Raw genomic sequence first — 17,538 nt, 5'->3', positions numbered from 1 at the left:
CGTCCCATCAGAGCGAGAGTGGGAGCCAAATGCAGGAACTCGGAAGACGCAAGGTAGTTCAAGAAGAGACACGTTTATTATATGGAGAGGTAGGGAATCGAGCAGGCAGTCCGGTGCCGCAGCGGTAGTTGCGACGTCGGGCGAAGAGAGCAGGTGAGCGGGCAGGCAGGAGTCGGTACACAGGAGAACAATCAAAGCAGGCAGAAGTAACGAAGGAGTCAGGCTTACAAGGTTGGTCGGAGAACAGGCGAAGGTCGGTACACATAGGTTCGATCAGGGATACCGGAGCACACGAACGGGACATGAAAATCAACGAACTGGCGCCGGCCAGTTGTCATTCCGGTCATATAAATCCACAGCATAATCAGGCTGCATGAGGCGCAAGTGTGCACCTTCCAATCAGCGCACCTGCGCGGACACCCGCACAGCTCGTGCTGAAGCGGCAGGATCATGACAGGACATTCACTATTGAAAACACGCTGTGCCACCTACTATGAGAGACGAACACGCCCCTTCTGACACGGAATCTCTTTTCGAAGAAGAGAACATCTCACACCCCAGTGAAGTGAGCGGGGCAATATTACGCTATAGTTTCGAGCCATATTTGGATGATATGGAGATCCCTTAACTAACACTTAATTAACAAGGGACTCCCAGACAGTATGTATGAGCCAGGATGGCTGAAGCCGTGGGGTTGTCCGAACCCGTGCTCGGCGCCTCCGAAGCCGTGCTCGGCGCCGACGGGTACATCGAGCTACGGTTAATCATCGTATACACACTTAACTGTCATTTGCAACCCACAAAGCTCTCGTCCTTTGCACCCATGCAATCCATTTTTCATGACAAAGCGGGTCTTTTTGAAAAGTATGAAGAATGAATCCATCCTCCCGAGAGCTCGAGCAATATCCAGCAATACAACGAGCTCGCATTTTGGCTAACACGAAGGAACAAAGAGCTACCTTCCAGCAAGTAAAACCAGTAGAAACATATGAGACCGCTTGAGTGGCCGTCTGCTACTAACGTCTCTTAATGCTTCTTATCAAAAACAAATCCCTTGAGAGTATTTTCAAGGTGGGAGTGACAAAAAGACATTTGTCAAAATCATGTGGTGTGGTGAAAAAATGAATGGGTCCATTCTAGCTGTCAATTTTTCATTAATAACATGGATTTCATGACAGTAGACCTTTAACAGAATTGGTATTTTGGCTCCCCCCCCCCCCCCCCCCCCCACGAGACGGTTCAGGTATCCTTTGGGAGGAGAACCCCTCAGAATGCAGAGAACGCACTTCCTGGATATTGTTCATCAATCAACCAATTTTTTGCTGTTGTTGTCGTAGCGTTTCCCACGTTTTACCAAAAGGTGGCGCGCAACTCCAACTCTACGTTTTACCTGCTGCTACACTCACAACTCTGACTGCCTGATTACTCACCACACTTTTTTTTTTTTACATTGTAGCGTGGATCGACTTTCTTGGTTGTGAAAATAGACAATTCCCTGGTGTTAGTGAGGTAGTTAAGTCTTCCAGTTTGCTGGAGTTAAACCAACGAAAGTGATGGAATCTTGCGGGTGTGCGACGTTTGTTTTCTGGGCGGTGAGTGAGTTGAGTCGGCTCTCATGTCTTCTCTCCGTGTTACTGCATGTTTACTCCTTGGTTTAACCATTCGGTCTCCCATAACAGCCATTAAATGTACGGACTGTTTGACGTGCTACAATTAAAAAAAGGCAAGTTACAGGTCCTCAGTTTTGTTTCCCGGTTGTTTTTAGTCTTCCCTGGAAGTATTGCAAAATCCTCCACAATCGTTTTACAGCGGAAACTATATGGATCTGAGATGGAAACGGAATGTTCTTTATATCCTAAAACAGCGGACAAAACATCTGTCTAAGTGGATGCTAGGTGTTGTTGCATTTGTTTATTTCTAAAAAGTGTCTTTAGCCTGTCGCACCAACCTAAAAGTAGCTGAAAATGAAATGCTGATGAGGTTTACTTGAACAGGTTTAACCAAGGTCTGTTTTAGCAATGAGCAGATACAGCACTATACAAAAACAGGGGGTGACAACATAGCAGTGTCTTTTTTTTCCCGAAATTCCACATTGGAATTTAAAGAATAGTTGATGTATGCAATATTTCCTGTGCTGTATGCGTAGCTGCTGCCCTATGAAAATGCAGTTAAATTTCATAAACAATTTTGATACTATTTATGGAGCTGGCTTTGGAACCAGAGAGTTGTGGGTCAAGTCCCGCTGCCGATGAGAACTCGATGTTGGAAAGCAAAAGCAAACCAAATGTATTTGTAGAACACCTTTTGTACACAAGATAACTCAATGTGCTTTACATGACTAAAAGTATTTAAATACATCGAAATAAAACATTTTAAATGGGGCACTGTTTAATTAAAACAGCGAAGAGTGCAAGTATGATTGTAAAGTGGAAATTTCAACTTGGATTTACAAACATTCACACTTGGGCTAACGTCACTTTTGTTGGCAATTTATTCCATTTGTGGAAAGCATAATAGCTATATGCTTTTACATGATTTTTGCTTTGGATTCTGCGCCTCACTATTTGACCCAAGTAAGTCGAACTCAGATCCCTACTAGTTTTCATCCCATAAACCATTTTGTGATTTATAGACCAATAGCAAAACTTTAAAATCTATTCTAAAGATGACTGGAAGCCAGTGTAAGCCCTTAGAATTGGAGTTATATGCTGTGACCTGTTTGTTCTGGCCAGAACCCAAGCTGCAACACATAAGTGTGTATTTTTTCAAAAGTCCACATTGTAATTTAAAGGATATGAGGTCATTTGTGCATTCTTTCCTGTACTGTATATGAAGCAGCTGACCTATGAAAATCCAGTTCCATTTCATAAACAATTTTAATTCTATACCTCAAAGTGGCTTTTGGACCAGAGAGTTATGGTTCAAGTCCCGTTGCTGACGAGAATTAGATCTTGGAGAGACGCAAGCTTGCTTCCGTCACAACTGTCAAGACCCTTTGAGCAAGGCTTTTGTTATTTTAGTTTTTCCTCATACTGAGGTAGAGGACCGATGGCGTCCAAATAGACAATATTTGACCATCATTTTCTCTATATGTATTATTCTACTCAAGAAAATTAAACTTAGTCATTTCCAATAATAAACGAGACCAACTGAAGTGAGTATGAAATTTCCGTTTTCATTCCCGTTCCACTGTAAAAATTACACGCCAGCAAAACGCTATTCTGTCATTATTCACCCGTTTAGTCACACACTCAACACGCTCGTCTAATGTTGACAAATCGCTCGTCGCGCGCCAGTGACACGTTAGCACACGCTAATTGTTTTTAAGGGTATCTTATTTGGTCGCTGTTACACGCTTCTCGTGCGTTAGAGACACGTTAAGTCATGCGTTAGACACACGTTAATCACACGCCAGATGTGTCATCCGCGTTTGAGAACGCTGAAAAACAGAACGATTGAAATATTCAGAGAACGTTGACAAGAACGTCATGGTGTGACGGAGCCTTAAGGAATGAGTAAGGATTCGCAGTGCAGACCATGTGTATTGAGCTCTGTGGGTTGCACTGATCACACTTGCAATATGTTTTCTCTACAGATCAAAATCATGGCTGCTGTCCTCTTTCTATTTCTTCATTTTCTCACTGCCTCAGCGTTGGAATCCACTTCTGACAAAGGTATGTTTTTGAAATAAGGCGCTATTTACTCACCATTGGCTCGCTTATTTCTTCACTTTATCCTGATAGACGGATGTTAGCATGTGTGACAACTCAGTGTTACGTACACACGTAATGATTAATATGCTGCATATTATTACATTGTGTTTTGGATTTTAAACACCCGTTGACTGCACAAATGTTCCATGGACATTGGACACCCTCTACAACGTACTCTCCATGGTTTAAATGCACAGGAAAGAACACTACTCCACTGGTAATTTCCTTTCAATAGGTTTACCAGTAAATTGTAGCATATCACACAGCCTGTGGAATCGGAGAGTCCTGCTTTGGCAGTAAAATGCCTTCCACAAAGTCCTCCACATGGAAAACATTCTGCAGATTTCTAGGGAAGTGACTTTCCAGGAATTCTGCAGAGCAAAAAGAGCTCCACTCGAACAATCGCTAGTTGTTGAATGTGCAGAACCTCTGCTCTGTGGCCACTCAACCCTTCTGGAGCAGAGGAAAAGCTTTGTGTACATGGATCCTGTTTTATCCGTCGACACAAAATAGGTCCCCCATTGACCGTTCCCATGCAAACATCCTGTGCTTCATCTGTTATGTAACTCGGTCTGGTTACTGTGAACATTACCATCCTCTCTAAAGACCATCGACAACGTCGTCAGCCATCGCTTTTAATCTTGAAATGTGTAACACATGTGCAGTGGATTTTTCCTGCTCTTCTGGAAATCAATACAAGTAAATGCATATGAACTATGTACTATGTATGATGGAGGATGTCTGGATTTACCCTTAAGACTTTGGTAGCCTGCAGTTAAACAAAAGAAAGGGGGGGGGGGTCCCCTGGCTTCAGAAACAGTAATTGGTAATACATATTGCGGTCACAGAAATGTGTTTGGACGCTGTACTGAGTGTGAACAGACTGACAGTCTAGTAGGCTCTTGTTCTGGTACACAGATTGAGCAAACACATCCATGGAATCAAAGAAATGTAGTCTGCTCAGTTTACAGGTTGACACTATTTTAATCATGTGCTCTAACAAAAAAATGTGTTGTACTGTTTTTCACAGCCATTGTCAAAGTACTCCCCTCAGGACAAACTACAGTATGTAAAAAAAAATTGAATACGCAGAAGGTTGGGAAAAGTACCACATAAAGGGGGATAGGTTCCCTTCAAAAATCCACAAGCTGGTGAATCCGCAAATGCCAAACCACATGTGGTGGTCTACATCATAAAAGATTTGTTCAGCAATGTATGTAATGTATGTATAGAGGATTGATAGTTTGTATTGTGGATGGGATCTTTTTTCGGGGGGGGGGGGGCAAACAGGCTTAATGGATGTGGGGAGTGGCCTTTTAAAAAATATTTCAGGAATTTATTTTTTTGGTGGTGCCCACTATTTGTTGACTGCAAAAGACATTCTAGCGTTTCCATATGCAGCAATTCAGGAGTTGAACAATGTACAAAATTTCCCATAACAATATAAATGCTACATTAGTGTGCTGCTTTGGCTACAACTTTTCAGATGGCCTGATTATTGTATTTAAAAAAAAAGACACATAAATCACTTGTTGAGTTCTTTGCACACCCATTCTTGATACTTCACTATATTAACAGGGCTTTTCAAATAAAAAGTAAGTGCTTACAGCCTATGCATTAACTGTATTTGCATCTGTTAAGTTAAATTTTGTAATTGCACTTTGTAAAACGCACATTTATTCAGTTAGCTCTGAGTAAAGTAAATGTTTTTTCAGGAGGTGCACTTTTTTTATCATTATCATTTATTCTTATTTAAAGATTAATTTTACCCTGAAAACTGTTACGTATTGTTTGTTGAAAAGTAGTCGAATAAAAATAAAGATTTTATACTAACATGAGAAATAGTCGTGCTTAATTGTGATTTCAACGATGATCAAATAATCATTATTGTTTTGACTGCATGATTATTATTATTGTGCAGCTGTAATTAAATTAAGAAGCTCCAAAATATTATTGCTGATTAGACAAAATGTTACAATCATTTTTGTTTCTGGCATTTAACTGTTGATTCTCCCTGCCAGAAATGCTGCAGTCATGGTTACACACAGCAGTTCTGGTTTGTACCTGCTTTTCAAATGCATTTTCAAGGAGGCAAACTCAACCACCATAATTCGTCCCGGGTGTGGTTAGCAGACCCAGTCTAGATTAGCTTCCACATTTGTATGTGTGAGCAACAAAGTTTGAGCCTGGTTTGCATGTGCAAACCTTTTGTAAACAAGGCCCCATTTGTTTTACAGTGAAGAAAATAAGTATTTGAACACCCTGCTATGTTGCCAGTTCTCCAACTTTCAAATCATGGAGGGGTCTGAAATTTTCACCGTAGGGCCATGTCCACTGTGAGAGAGATAATCTAAAAATAAAAATCTAGAAATCACAATGTATGATTTTTTTAATGATTTATTTGTGTAATACAGCAATTACAGAGGTCAAACGTTTCCTGTAGTTGTTCACCAGGTTTGCACACACTGCAAGAGGGATTTTGGCCCACTCCTCCACAAAGATCTTCTCTGGATCAGACAGGTTTCTGGGCTGTCGCTGAGAAACACAGAGTTTCAGCTCCCTTCAAAGATTTACTATTGGGTTTAGGTCTGGAGACTGGCTAGGCCACGCCAGAACCTTTGTATGCTTCTTCTTGGTTTTCCAGGGTGTGTGCTTCGGGTCATTGTCATGTTGAAACACCCAGCCACGACCCATCTTCAATGCTCTGACCGAGGGAAAGAGGTTGTTCCCCTAAATCTCACCATACATGGCCGTGGTCATACTCTCCTTAATACAGTGCAGTCGTCCTGTCCCATGTTCAGAAAAATACCCCCAGAACATGATGATACTACCCCCATGCTTCACAGTAGGGATGGTGTTCTTGGGATGGAACTCATCATTCGTGTTCCTCCAAACACAGTTAGTGGAATTATGACCAAAAAGTTAAATTTTGGTCTCATCTGACCACAAAACCTTCTCTCATGACTCCTCTGTATCATCCAAATGTTCATTGGCAAACTTAAGACTGGCCTTGACATGTACTGCTTTAAGCAGGGGAACCTTCCGTGCCATGCATGATTTCAAACGATGACTCCTTAGTATATTACCAACAGTCACCTTGGAAACGGTGGTCCCAGCTCTTTTCAGGTCATTGACCAAGTTCTGTCGTGTAGTCCTGGGCTCATTCCTCACCTTTCTAAGGATCATTGAGACCCCACTCCGATTGAGATTGATCGTCATGCTAAGTGTCCTCCATTTTCTAATGATTGCTCCAACAGTGGTCCTTTTTTCACCAAGCTGCTTGGCAATTTCTCTGTAGCTCTTTCCAGCTGTGTGGAGTTGTACAATTTTGTCTGTGGTGTCTTTGGACAGCTCTTTGGTCTTGGCCACGTTTTAAGTTTGAGTCTTACTGATTGTATGGGGTGGAAAGGCGTCTTTATGCAGTTTATGACCTCACACAAGTTCATCTGATTCAGGATAATACATGGAGTGGAGGTGGACTTTTACAGACGGTCTAACAGGTCTTTGAGGGTCAGAAATCTAGCTGATAGACAGGTCTTCTAATACTTATTTGCAGCTGTATCACACAAATAAATCGTTAAAAAAATAATACATTGTGATTTCTGGAATATTCTTTTTTGATTATCTCTCTCACAGTGGCCATGGACCTACGATGAAAATTTCCGATCGCTCCATGATTTCTAAGTGAGAACTTGCAATGTAGCATGTGTTCAAATACTTACTTTCTTCACTGTATATTAAAGCACAATAATCCTCCCTTGCCACATTTTAATAGGTTTGTGTTTCCTGTTTCAAGCTTGGGGTTTTCTTAGCTATTTCTATGGCTACTGTATGCTTTTCTGCACAGAGATGTTGTTCTTGAAATTTGCAGAAGCCACTCCCAGTTTAGGGGTCCCCAGACTAGCTGTGGTTTCGACTGTTGCTTTTACCTTCCATATTTTTTTAGCTGTTTTTTTCTTCCATTCCTCATTATTTTTCCTTTTGATTTTGCTCACTTGGGTTTGCTCCATCAGTTGCAATTACTTTCTTGTGCTGTCAACCACCACAATGTTTTCATTGGCCACCATCGGCTCTATACAGCATAGACACACACATCATACTCACACAAAAGTTGGGGATATTGGATGAAATTGCAGTATAAATCATGTCCCACATTTTAAGAACCAATAATGTGATTTGACATCGTGTACTCTTTTGGGACTGCTGGATGCATGGACTGACACTCAGCAAGCACTGTAAACAGATTTTTCCGTTTAACCTGAGCTCTGCATATTTTTAAGGAGTCGCTTGTCGTGTAGTAAACAGATTATATTACCTCCTGACGCTCCTTCCCTGAAGCTGTGGAGTCATTACTCATCTGTAATGAAGGGAGTGTTACCTCAGATCTTGTTCTCACTTTGCTTCTCAGTACTCAACCCATCCAGACTTGTTATCTTCCCTCACTGCAATGTTGGGTTTGCTTGACTGTTACCTCTTTCCCAGAAATGTAAACAGGAAAGGTTGCTCCAAATCAACTGGTTGCCTCTGTCAAAAGTGAGACAGGCATTTTTTTCAACGTTTCAAAAATTGTTCTTGTCAGTGGTTTTTACATCTACAACATACATGGATACAAAAGTGTTTCCACAATTAGTTGTTCCGACCCGATCTGCATTCGCCCTTCAGCACCTGCGTCCATAGAGTGCCACAGCAAACTACAGTAACCCCACTAGGACAAACTGTCTCTACCTCATTTGCATTGCCTTCGCGACACAAACGGCATGTATAGTATGTTGTTATGAGGGGTCGATGAGCCATATGTAACCATCAAAAGAGTAAGATATAGCTCGCGAGCAATAGGTTCCTGACCCCTGGCTTCAAGCGATAACGTGATAGGCTCTAACATTTCCAAGGTCCACAGCTTTACCCTAAGTTTACCCACAGATTAATGTGCTACAACCTTGTAACTGATTAACTTTTTTCCCCAACAAACTAATGGTGGCTAATATTCCCTGGTAAATGTTTGGTCGTCGCTTCAACAAGATAGCTTGCATGAGTAGAGGTAACAACACTTGGTTCGGAAACAAAAGAATGAGAATCTTTTTGTTGAGTTCCTAAAGCCGGTAAAACCTGATCTAAAAAACAAGTGTGTGATATTGGATATCGAAAGTCGCTGCTTCCATAAGAGATGTGATGGTAACGTGGCAAGCTTTCATTGAACACCAGTAAAATCATCATTCCAATCTTTCTAGGAAGAATGGAATGTTTGCACTGTGGATTACTAAAAGGTTCACTTGCTCCAGTAAGATACAGTTGAGCTTCCCTCGAAGGCAAAATAAACCAAAAATAGCTCTTAATGTGGCATGTTTTAATGCATTGCTCTCTTGTTGTTTTTTTTTTTGTCTTCCTTAGAATCACTCTTGAAGTACCCACATCTCACGAGGTGTGTGTCCACCAACATGGAGACTTTCTACTGCAGATGGGATGTTGGAACCTTCCAGAACCTCTCGAATCCAGAAGATGTGCGCTTATTCTACATCAGCAAATTGTAAGGGGAAAAGTTCAGCTGTGATCAACAAAGTCACTACTTTCAAACAACACAATAGAGCGTTGTCCCTAAAATTATTTTTGTTTTTGTTGTTGATGATATTGTGTGTAATGAAGTGGAAATTGTAACAAATGAATTAAATTTAGCTTCTTTATAAATCAGTGCATTCTCAGAAGGTTATGGTTCAATGGACAGTCACGGATTGGCCTCCGCTTACAGACACAAACACATCCAAACATCTACATTTATACTCGTACAGCTCTACCCTTATCGTGCATAAGAATGATGAATGAATATGAAATACCGTAATTTCTGGCCTACAGAGCGCACCTGCTTATAAGCCTCACCAAGTACAGTTGTAAAAGAAATACCATTTGGTACATACATAAGCCGCACCTGTGTGAAAGCCACAAGTGCCCATATTGAAATCCACATTGAAACATGACACATTTACAAAGAAAGACGTTACACAGAAAGAGTTTTCAAAGTTTTAATACCTTAGCTTAGCTTAACATAGCAACAACTCGGTACCACGAACAGGGCTGTAAAAAAAAAAAAAAGTAAAAAAAAAAAACAGCCGTAGCAGCTACATAGTTGCAATACGGTAGCACAGCACTAGCAGGGCCGGTAAAAGAAAAGAAAAACATACCTAAATCACTGTGACACGGCAGTAACAGAGCAGCAACACGCTAGCCAATTATTTATGTACTGTTTTACTTTGACTTTACTTTAACATCCAGGGTACTTCAATCTTGTATGTGCACCTGGAGCAAAGTCTGTGTTTTTATTGCTGGCCTTCCCCAAGTCCTAACACAATTTGCGGAAAATAAACCGGATTTGCTGACATCCTCTGCAATAAGGCTGCCTGGAAGTACTGCATTATTTTCTCTGTGTTGGATTAAGATTTGGACTACTGAATGTTATTCTCAGCATTATTTGGAGGGTGGCTGGTGAGATGCAATGTACATGTCTCTAATTGTTATAATTAATAACAAAGTCGTAAGGTCGATTTGCAATTTGCAAGTGTGCTTCACATCACTCTTTTGACAAAACCCATTGCTTTTAACCACTCTACCTTAACTGAAAAAAGAACTTCAGGCAAATTTTCCACAGTACGCAGTTGATTTCCACAGTGATTAACATGGACATTGTTTCCGCCCTAAATTGTTACTTCCGGCCACCTCTAATTTACAGTATAGATGATCATATATTCTTTACCATCCTCGCAGAGCCTGGGATGCACCTTCTAAAGAGTGGAGTGAATGTCCTCACTACTCCCTAGAAAGGTTCAACGAGTGTTACTTCAATGAAAACCACACATTAATTTGGACAGAATACAGAGTTCAACTCCGTTCAAGAGATCAAACCATCCTCTACGATGAGAAACACTTCAATGTCCAGGACATTGGTAAGTTTGATGCTGGACCATCTAGCCGCCATGATCCAGTACAGCAGTAGGTTATTGAAAATATGGTTTAAAAACATTTTCTGTAGAGTCACTAAAAATATCATATAGTAATTGAAAATATATACAAATATACTTTTCCTTGCAGTGCAACCAGATCCTCCTCTCGACCTGAACTGGACAATACTGAATGTGAGTTTGACTGGAAGCTTCTATGATGTAATGCTCAGTTGGAAGCCGCCTCCATCTGCTGACGTGAAGATGGGATGGATGACTTTGCAATATGAAGTCCAATACCGCAAAGAAGATTCAGAACACTGGGATACGGTCGGTGTTAAATCTGCGTTATTTTTTCAAATATTTTACTATATTTGTGTGTTCTATTAAAAAAAAAAAATACACATATTGTAAAGGAATTATTCTACATTTAGGCTAGGTTATTTTTTATTTAGTTTATTTGCATTCATATTTGAAATATGTATGCAAAATAGTTTTGGAAATGTGACTTTTATTGTGTTGACCACAGACTGAGCTCGTAAAGAGCACTCATCGTTCCTTGTACGGATTTCAAAGTAATGTCAATTATGAAGTCCGAGTCCGCTGCAAAAAGCATGGCGAGAAGAGGTTTGGAGAGTTCAGTGACTCTATATTTGTCCACGTTCCATCTGAAGGTAAACAAACACAGCAGTGTATTGCAACACTATATAGGAACATTATATAGGAATATTTAGTATTATAATCAAGTACAAAATGGATTGCTTTAGGATTAGATCAGGATATTTAATCATAAGAAATGTTTTTTATACTGTATTCTAGATTTTGTTTATAAATATTAACATGCAGCTGGTAAAGCATTGACCTCACAGTTCTGAGGACCCAGGTTCGATCCCGGGACCACCTGTGTGGAGTTTGCATGTTCTCCCTGTGCCTGCATGGGTTTTCGCCGGGCACTCCGGTTTCCTCCATCATTTGAAAAACACGCATGGTAGATTCATTGAAAACATGAGCGTGAATGGTTGTTTGTCTACTTGTGCCCTGCACTTGGCTGGCAACCAGTTTAGAATGTACCCCGCCTCTCGCCCAAATGGAGCAGGTATAGGCATCAACATGCCCATGACCAATGTAGCAGAAGTTGTACCAAAACTTAATGGACAAATATTTCTAGGCAATACTAGGATTTTTGAGGGTTCGTAAAAACATGCCACTGTTGATGTCTAATGCCAGTTGGCACTCTGTATCATGTGAATGTGATTCAAAAGTATTATAGATATACAGAAAATAGATACCTAGATATTGCATACCACACAGAGAACTACCGCACACAGGCTCAGATCAATTAGCTTTTTTAGTTTTTTTCTATTTTGAAGAACTGTAATGTGTGATTCACTGTGAACTTTTCTTTACTTCTCCAGCATCAAGATTTCCTTTAATGGCTTCGGTCATCTTTGGCACCTTTTGCTTGATGGCCACCCTGATGTTGGTTATCTTATTGAAGCAGGAAAAGTGAGTGGTAAACTGTTTCTGGCGTTATGTCAAAGCGACAGTTTTGATTTCTTCTTCAACACTCTCATGAAAAGCTTGTTTAAACCAAGAACTGTGCAATAACAATAAAATATTATGTTAACCCAGATGTGCATGTTATGCATTTTTATTTGCATTGAAAGTTTCGCTTTTCCTCACTAAAGGTTGATGGACATCGTTTTACCACCTGTTCCTGGACCTAAAATACGAGGAATTGACCCTGAGCTACTAAAGGTATTCATCCACTGTTTAATACTTGATTTTGACTGAAAAAATAAATTATCACCTCCATTAAATACGGTGGCCTGGAAGTGCAAAACAACATAAATTGTAAAACAAACCCGAAAACAAAAGCAGAAACACTTTTACAAAAATATGAAACAGATTACAATTATGGAAATGTAGAAAGGGGGGGGTGTATTTCATAGCTATTCTTGGAAATCCCACTGGCTTTCTTGGCAAGACCCACCTGACTTTCACATGATTGGCTCCTGCAATGTGGGAAAGGTAGGCAATGCGGATGAAGGCGAAGTCCATCCCTAATAGTGATAATATATGGATGCCCTGAACTGTGAGGCAGTATAGGCGTTTGATGCTGTATATACAATATTACTTGGTCACATTTCTTAAACCATAAAAAGATAGAATAGGATTTAAGAAAGAAGCAGGTTGATGAAGAGAGAGAATGATGGTGAGAATTAATGGGAAAGTCTGGCACTGGAAATGAAATGCCTGTTCCATTTATTTTTTAACGTATCGAGCGAGGAATCTACCTTGCACACTTTCTGGTCACAAGCTTTGCTTTGTCATTGACAGGCACATTATATACTATGAATATAGTATAGCATTTATGTTAAACCACATTTGATGCTTTCTATACTATTCATATGGCTTGAGTTGAGGCAACGGGGAAGCATGGCTTACAAACCCGTGGGATTTCCAAGAATGTCTGTCAAATGGGCCCCTCCCTCTCTGGGTTTCCGCAGTTGTAATTTGTTTCATATTTTTGTAAAAGCTCCAGCACTCCCACCACCCTTGTGAGGACAAAAGGCTTGGAAAATGGATGAATGGATGTTTCATGTTTTGTTTTTGTGTTTTCTGAAATGTTAAAATGTTGCACTGTTTGTTTATTGTTGTGCACTTCCAGGCAATTGTAAATAAGAGGGAAGAAGTGCTTAATAACAGTACCAGTACAGTAAGAGTAACAGAACTTAAGTACCATCTACAAAAATACTTTGCTCTCCAAGTCCTGCCATCATGACCAACATTAAAATGCATAAGTATTGTAGTCCTAGGAAGAGACCTCACAGTTCTGCGGACCGGGATTCCAATCCCGGCCACTCGTGTGTGGAGTTTGCATGTTCTCTCCGTGCCTGCGTGTTTTTTATCCAGGCATTCCAGTTTCCATACATTAATTGGAGACTTTAATTGCCCTGAGGTGTGATTGTGAATTGTTGTTTGTTTCTATGTGCCCTGAGATTGGCTGGCAACTCATTGAAGGTGTGCCCAGTCTCCTGGGTGACGATAGCTGGGATGGGCTCCAGCACTCCCGCGACACTTGTGAGGATAAGCGGCTTAGACGAGGGATGGACGCACATAGTAGTTGAATAAAACTGTCCTTCAGTAAATGTCTACAACCACCTTGTGATAGACCCAACAAATAATGCTACCCAGCTTGTTGTTGTAATCCATGAGTTGCCAGCTTTTTATTAGCATTTGACATGCCCTGTGACTGTTTTTTTCCTTCAGTGACAGTTTTAATTCATTATCACTGGCTCTGTTGTGCTCCCCGCTGTTAAAGGTGTTTTTAACAGCAAGCACCTTATTTTGTTGCATAGTGAATACAGTAACAGTTGGTAACATGACAAAAAAACATATTTTGAGGACAGGACCCATTTTTGACCAATGTTGAATATGTGATGATCCATCCATCCATTTTCTTAACCGCTTATCCTCACAAGGGTTGCGGGGAGTGCTGGAGCCCATCCCAGCTGTCAACAGGCAGGAGGTGGGGTACACCCTGAACTGGTTGCCAGCCAGTCGCAGGGCACATGGAGACAAACAGCCGCACTCACAATCACACCTAGGGGCAATTTAGAGTGTCCAATTAATGTTACATGTTTTTGGGAGTGCCCAGAGAAAACCCATTCAGGCACGGGGAGAACATGCAAACTCCAAAGAGGCGGGGCCGGGATTGAACCCGGGACCTCAGATCTGTGAGGCCAACGCTTTCCAGATGATCCACCGTGCTGCCTAAATGTGATTACATATTGATATATTTGATGTCATTATAAAACTAAAGTTGCCAACTTCTTTGTCAAATATATGTTTTTATAATTCCATAGAATGGGAAGCTAAAGGAGTTTACCTCCATCCTGGGCTCCCCCCCTGACCTGAGGCCAGAGCTGTGCACCAATGATCCCTGGGTGGAGTTCATCGATCTAGACTTTGAGGAGCAGAGCGACCGAATAACGAACATGTACACTGATTTCCTCATGGATCGCTCCTTGTTCTCCAATTTGTCACATCTTTCCATCGGATTCAGGGATGATGACTCAGGCCGTGCAAGCTGCTGTGATCCTGATCTTGCCAGTGATCCGGAAACTTCACATTTCCATTCCCTCATCACAAACCAAATCCGCCATAAGGAGCCAGCTGATGCTACCTCTGCCGGACCTCGCTCTCCAAGCCCGAGTACCACAGCAGGAGAGCCTCCTTCAGTAGTCAGTGTCAAAGAAGCATTGTATACACACGTAAGCGAGGTCAAGCCTTCCGGTAAGGTACTGTTGTCCCCTGAGGATGAGATGGAGGAAAACACACTCAAAGACTCCAAAGAAATTAAAACATCTGAAAAAAACCTCTTGGTAAATACAGATGACAGAGGTTACACTTCAGAGCTCAATGCAGGAACAATGAGCCAATCTTTGCTGACGTGCAATGTCAGGGACTCATTTTCAACTGGGGAAGACTTGAGTTCTATCCCATGTTCATCATTAGAGGACTACCATCAATCTTCCCATGAATCAGTTATAAATCCCCTATCGCACTTCTCCCCTACTTTTGTCTATACTGTAGTAGAGGATGTCGACAGGCAAAACAGCCTCGTACTGACAACAAATTCAATACCTAGCCTGCAGCTGACAGTCTCAAAGGACTTACCGACACCAGAGGGCTACCTGACCCCCGACCTTTTGGAAAGTATTACACCATTAACCTGAACCGACCGTTCTAAACTTAAAATGTACAGTCAGTTAACAGTAGAGACAAACTCCTAAAATATTCTTTATGATTAATGGCTGAGATTCTTATGCTTCAGTATTGAATGTCACTTGGCCTAAAATAGAAAAGGATAACCATCCTGCCACCGAGTCTACAGGCTCTGGTCTGTACTACCCCCGACTGGCAAGAATGCTCATTACTGCGGGAACAAAAGGGAACACAGACACCATAAAGCAGAATTTAACTCTATTGCCATTTCCTCTAGGTTCAAGTTTGGTCATTTTCATTTTTCAGAAATTGATTGCGTTGGTCAGTCCCCACATTGGTGTATTTTATTTTATTTTATTTTTCCAAATTATTGATCAATCTAAAGTATTTAAAATGCATTGGTCTCTGACCCTGCAATGTTAATGGCTTGCAAACATTCTTTATATTGTTTTGGGTTTTCCTAAAAACCGATGATTGTGGACGTGAGGATTTTAATATCTTTTCCATTTGTGATGTCACGTCAGTTTGCGTGAATGTGTTTTTTTTATATGGTTTTGCTAGCTAATACTATCAATGAGACTCAATGAAGGTGGTTTATGTTGAATAATTTTACTAAATATTACTTTATGTACCATTGATTATGTACAATTTAGAAGCATGGTGATGCTTTATGGTCCTTTTTTAAGTGCTTTTCTGTCTTCTTGTGGCATATACTCTATGTATGTAACAAGTTGCAAATGCCTTTTTCAGTGGGCTCAATTATTTGCAGATTTTTGAAGCCCCTCCAAATAGGAAGGGCTTACCAATATATTATTTTTGTGTCAACATCATTAAATTCTACCCACTCTAACCCCGTCAGCTCGCAGACAGGGTGTTGTTTCCCTCTTCTGTAATTTACTTTATACAGCTGCAGTCATGAAAAAATAGTTTTACATCTTAAACGCATCTATTTCTTCTTATACTGTAAACATACTCTGTATCCTGAAAACATTTCTACTTATACGGTCCTTATATTCCATATTCTGAATGAAAACTCATATAAAACCATTCATTTTGCACTTACGGTCTCCTATGGAATTCATGCTGCACTTATATCATGCTATACTGATATTGTAAATAATGTATTAAAAATGTTTGCCTATAAATGTCGGAAAAGTGACACAAAAATATATAATATATATTATTGGCATAGCCAATCATAGTTTTTTTTTTATATATAAACATTTGGACATCCATATTTATTTTCCTGACCCCTTTTTAATTGTACTCCCTACATTTGTAGGCATGGCGGCACGGTGGATCATCTGGAAAGCGTTGCCTTCACAGTTCTGAGGTACCGGGTTCGATGCCGGACCCACCTGTCTGGAGTTTGCATGTTTTCCCCGTGCCTGCGTGGGTTTTCTCAGGGGACTCCGGTTTCCTCCCACATCCGTAAACATCCAACATTATTTGGAAACTCTAAATTGCCCCTAGGTGTGATTGTGAGTGCGGCTGTTTGTCTCAATGTCCCTGCAATTGGCTGGTAACCAGTTCAGGGTGTGCCCTGCCTCCTGCCTGTTGACAGCTGGGATAGGCTCCAGCACTCCCGCAACCCGAGTGAGGATAAGCAGGTAAGAAAATGGATGGCTGGATAGATTTGTAGACATCTACTTTCTACTCGTTTGTCAAAACAGGCTTGCTACTTTTTATATCCTTCAGGGATGATGACACAATATAAGTAAATACATAACTTCTTCTTTTCCTTTCGGCTTGTCCCGTTAGGGGTCGCCACAGCGTGTCATCTTTTTCCATCTTAGCCTATCTCCTGCATCTTCCTCTCTAACCCCAACTGCCCTCATGTCTTCCCTCACCACATCCATAAACCTTCTCCTTGGTCTTCCTCTCGCTCTTTTGCCTGGCAGCTCCATCCTCAGCACCTTTCCACCAATATACTCACTCTCTCGCCTCTGAACATGTCCAAACCATCGAAGTCTGCTCTCTCGAATCTTATCTGCTAAACGTCCAACTTTGGCTGTCCCTCTAATGAGCTCGTTTCTAATCCTATCCAACCTGCTCACTCCGAGCGAGAACCTCATCATCTTCATTTCTGCAACCTCCAGTTCTGCTTCCTGTTGTTGTTATTCAGTGCCACCATCTCTAATCCGTACATCATGGCCGGCCTCACTACT

At 41.0% G+C, this 17,538-nt stretch overlaps 1 protein-coding gene across 3 annotated transcripts; it reads left to right on the top strand.

Moving 5' to 3' along the window:
* Positions 1-1,332: 1,332 nt before the first annotated feature.
* ghrb (growth hormone receptor b) lies at positions 1,333-16,644 on the top strand. 3 transcript variants are annotated; one of them, XM_061801775.1, is made up of 9 exons: positions 1,333-1,592; positions 3,596-3,674; positions 9,102-9,237; positions 10,467-10,645; positions 10,791-10,969; positions 11,169-11,313; positions 12,055-12,145; positions 12,328-12,397; positions 14,509-16,641. In XM_061801775.1, the coding sequence occupies exons 1-9, from the start codon at positions 1,554-1,556 to the stop codon at positions 15,379-15,381; spliced, it is 1,791 nt and encodes a 596-aa protein (XP_061657759.1). In that variant the 5' UTR covers positions 1,333-1,553; the 3' UTR covers positions 15,382-16,641. The 3 variants fall into 3 exon arrangements, with proteins under 3 accessions (XP_061657759.1, XP_061657760.1, XP_061657761.1); XM_061801776.1 differs by having other exon boundaries at positions 1,588-1,723; positions 14,509-16,644; XM_061801777.1 differs by lacking the exon at positions 1,333-1,592 and adding an exon at positions 2,712-3,515 and having other exon boundaries at positions 14,509-16,644.
* The last annotated feature ends 894 nt before the right edge of the window (positions 16,645-17,538 follow it).

Source organism: Syngnathoides biaculeatus, chromosome 17 (genome assembly GCF_019802595.1).
Source record: "Syngnathoides biaculeatus isolate LvHL_M chromosome 17, ASM1980259v1, whole genome shotgun sequence".
In the NCBI taxonomy this organism is placed as follows: domain Eukaryota; kingdom Metazoa; phylum Chordata; class Actinopteri; order Syngnathiformes; family Syngnathidae; genus Syngnathoides; species Syngnathoides biaculeatus.
The sequence above is the reverse complement of the archived record's forward strand: the minus strand, read 5'-3'. Positions and strand labels throughout refer to the sequence as shown.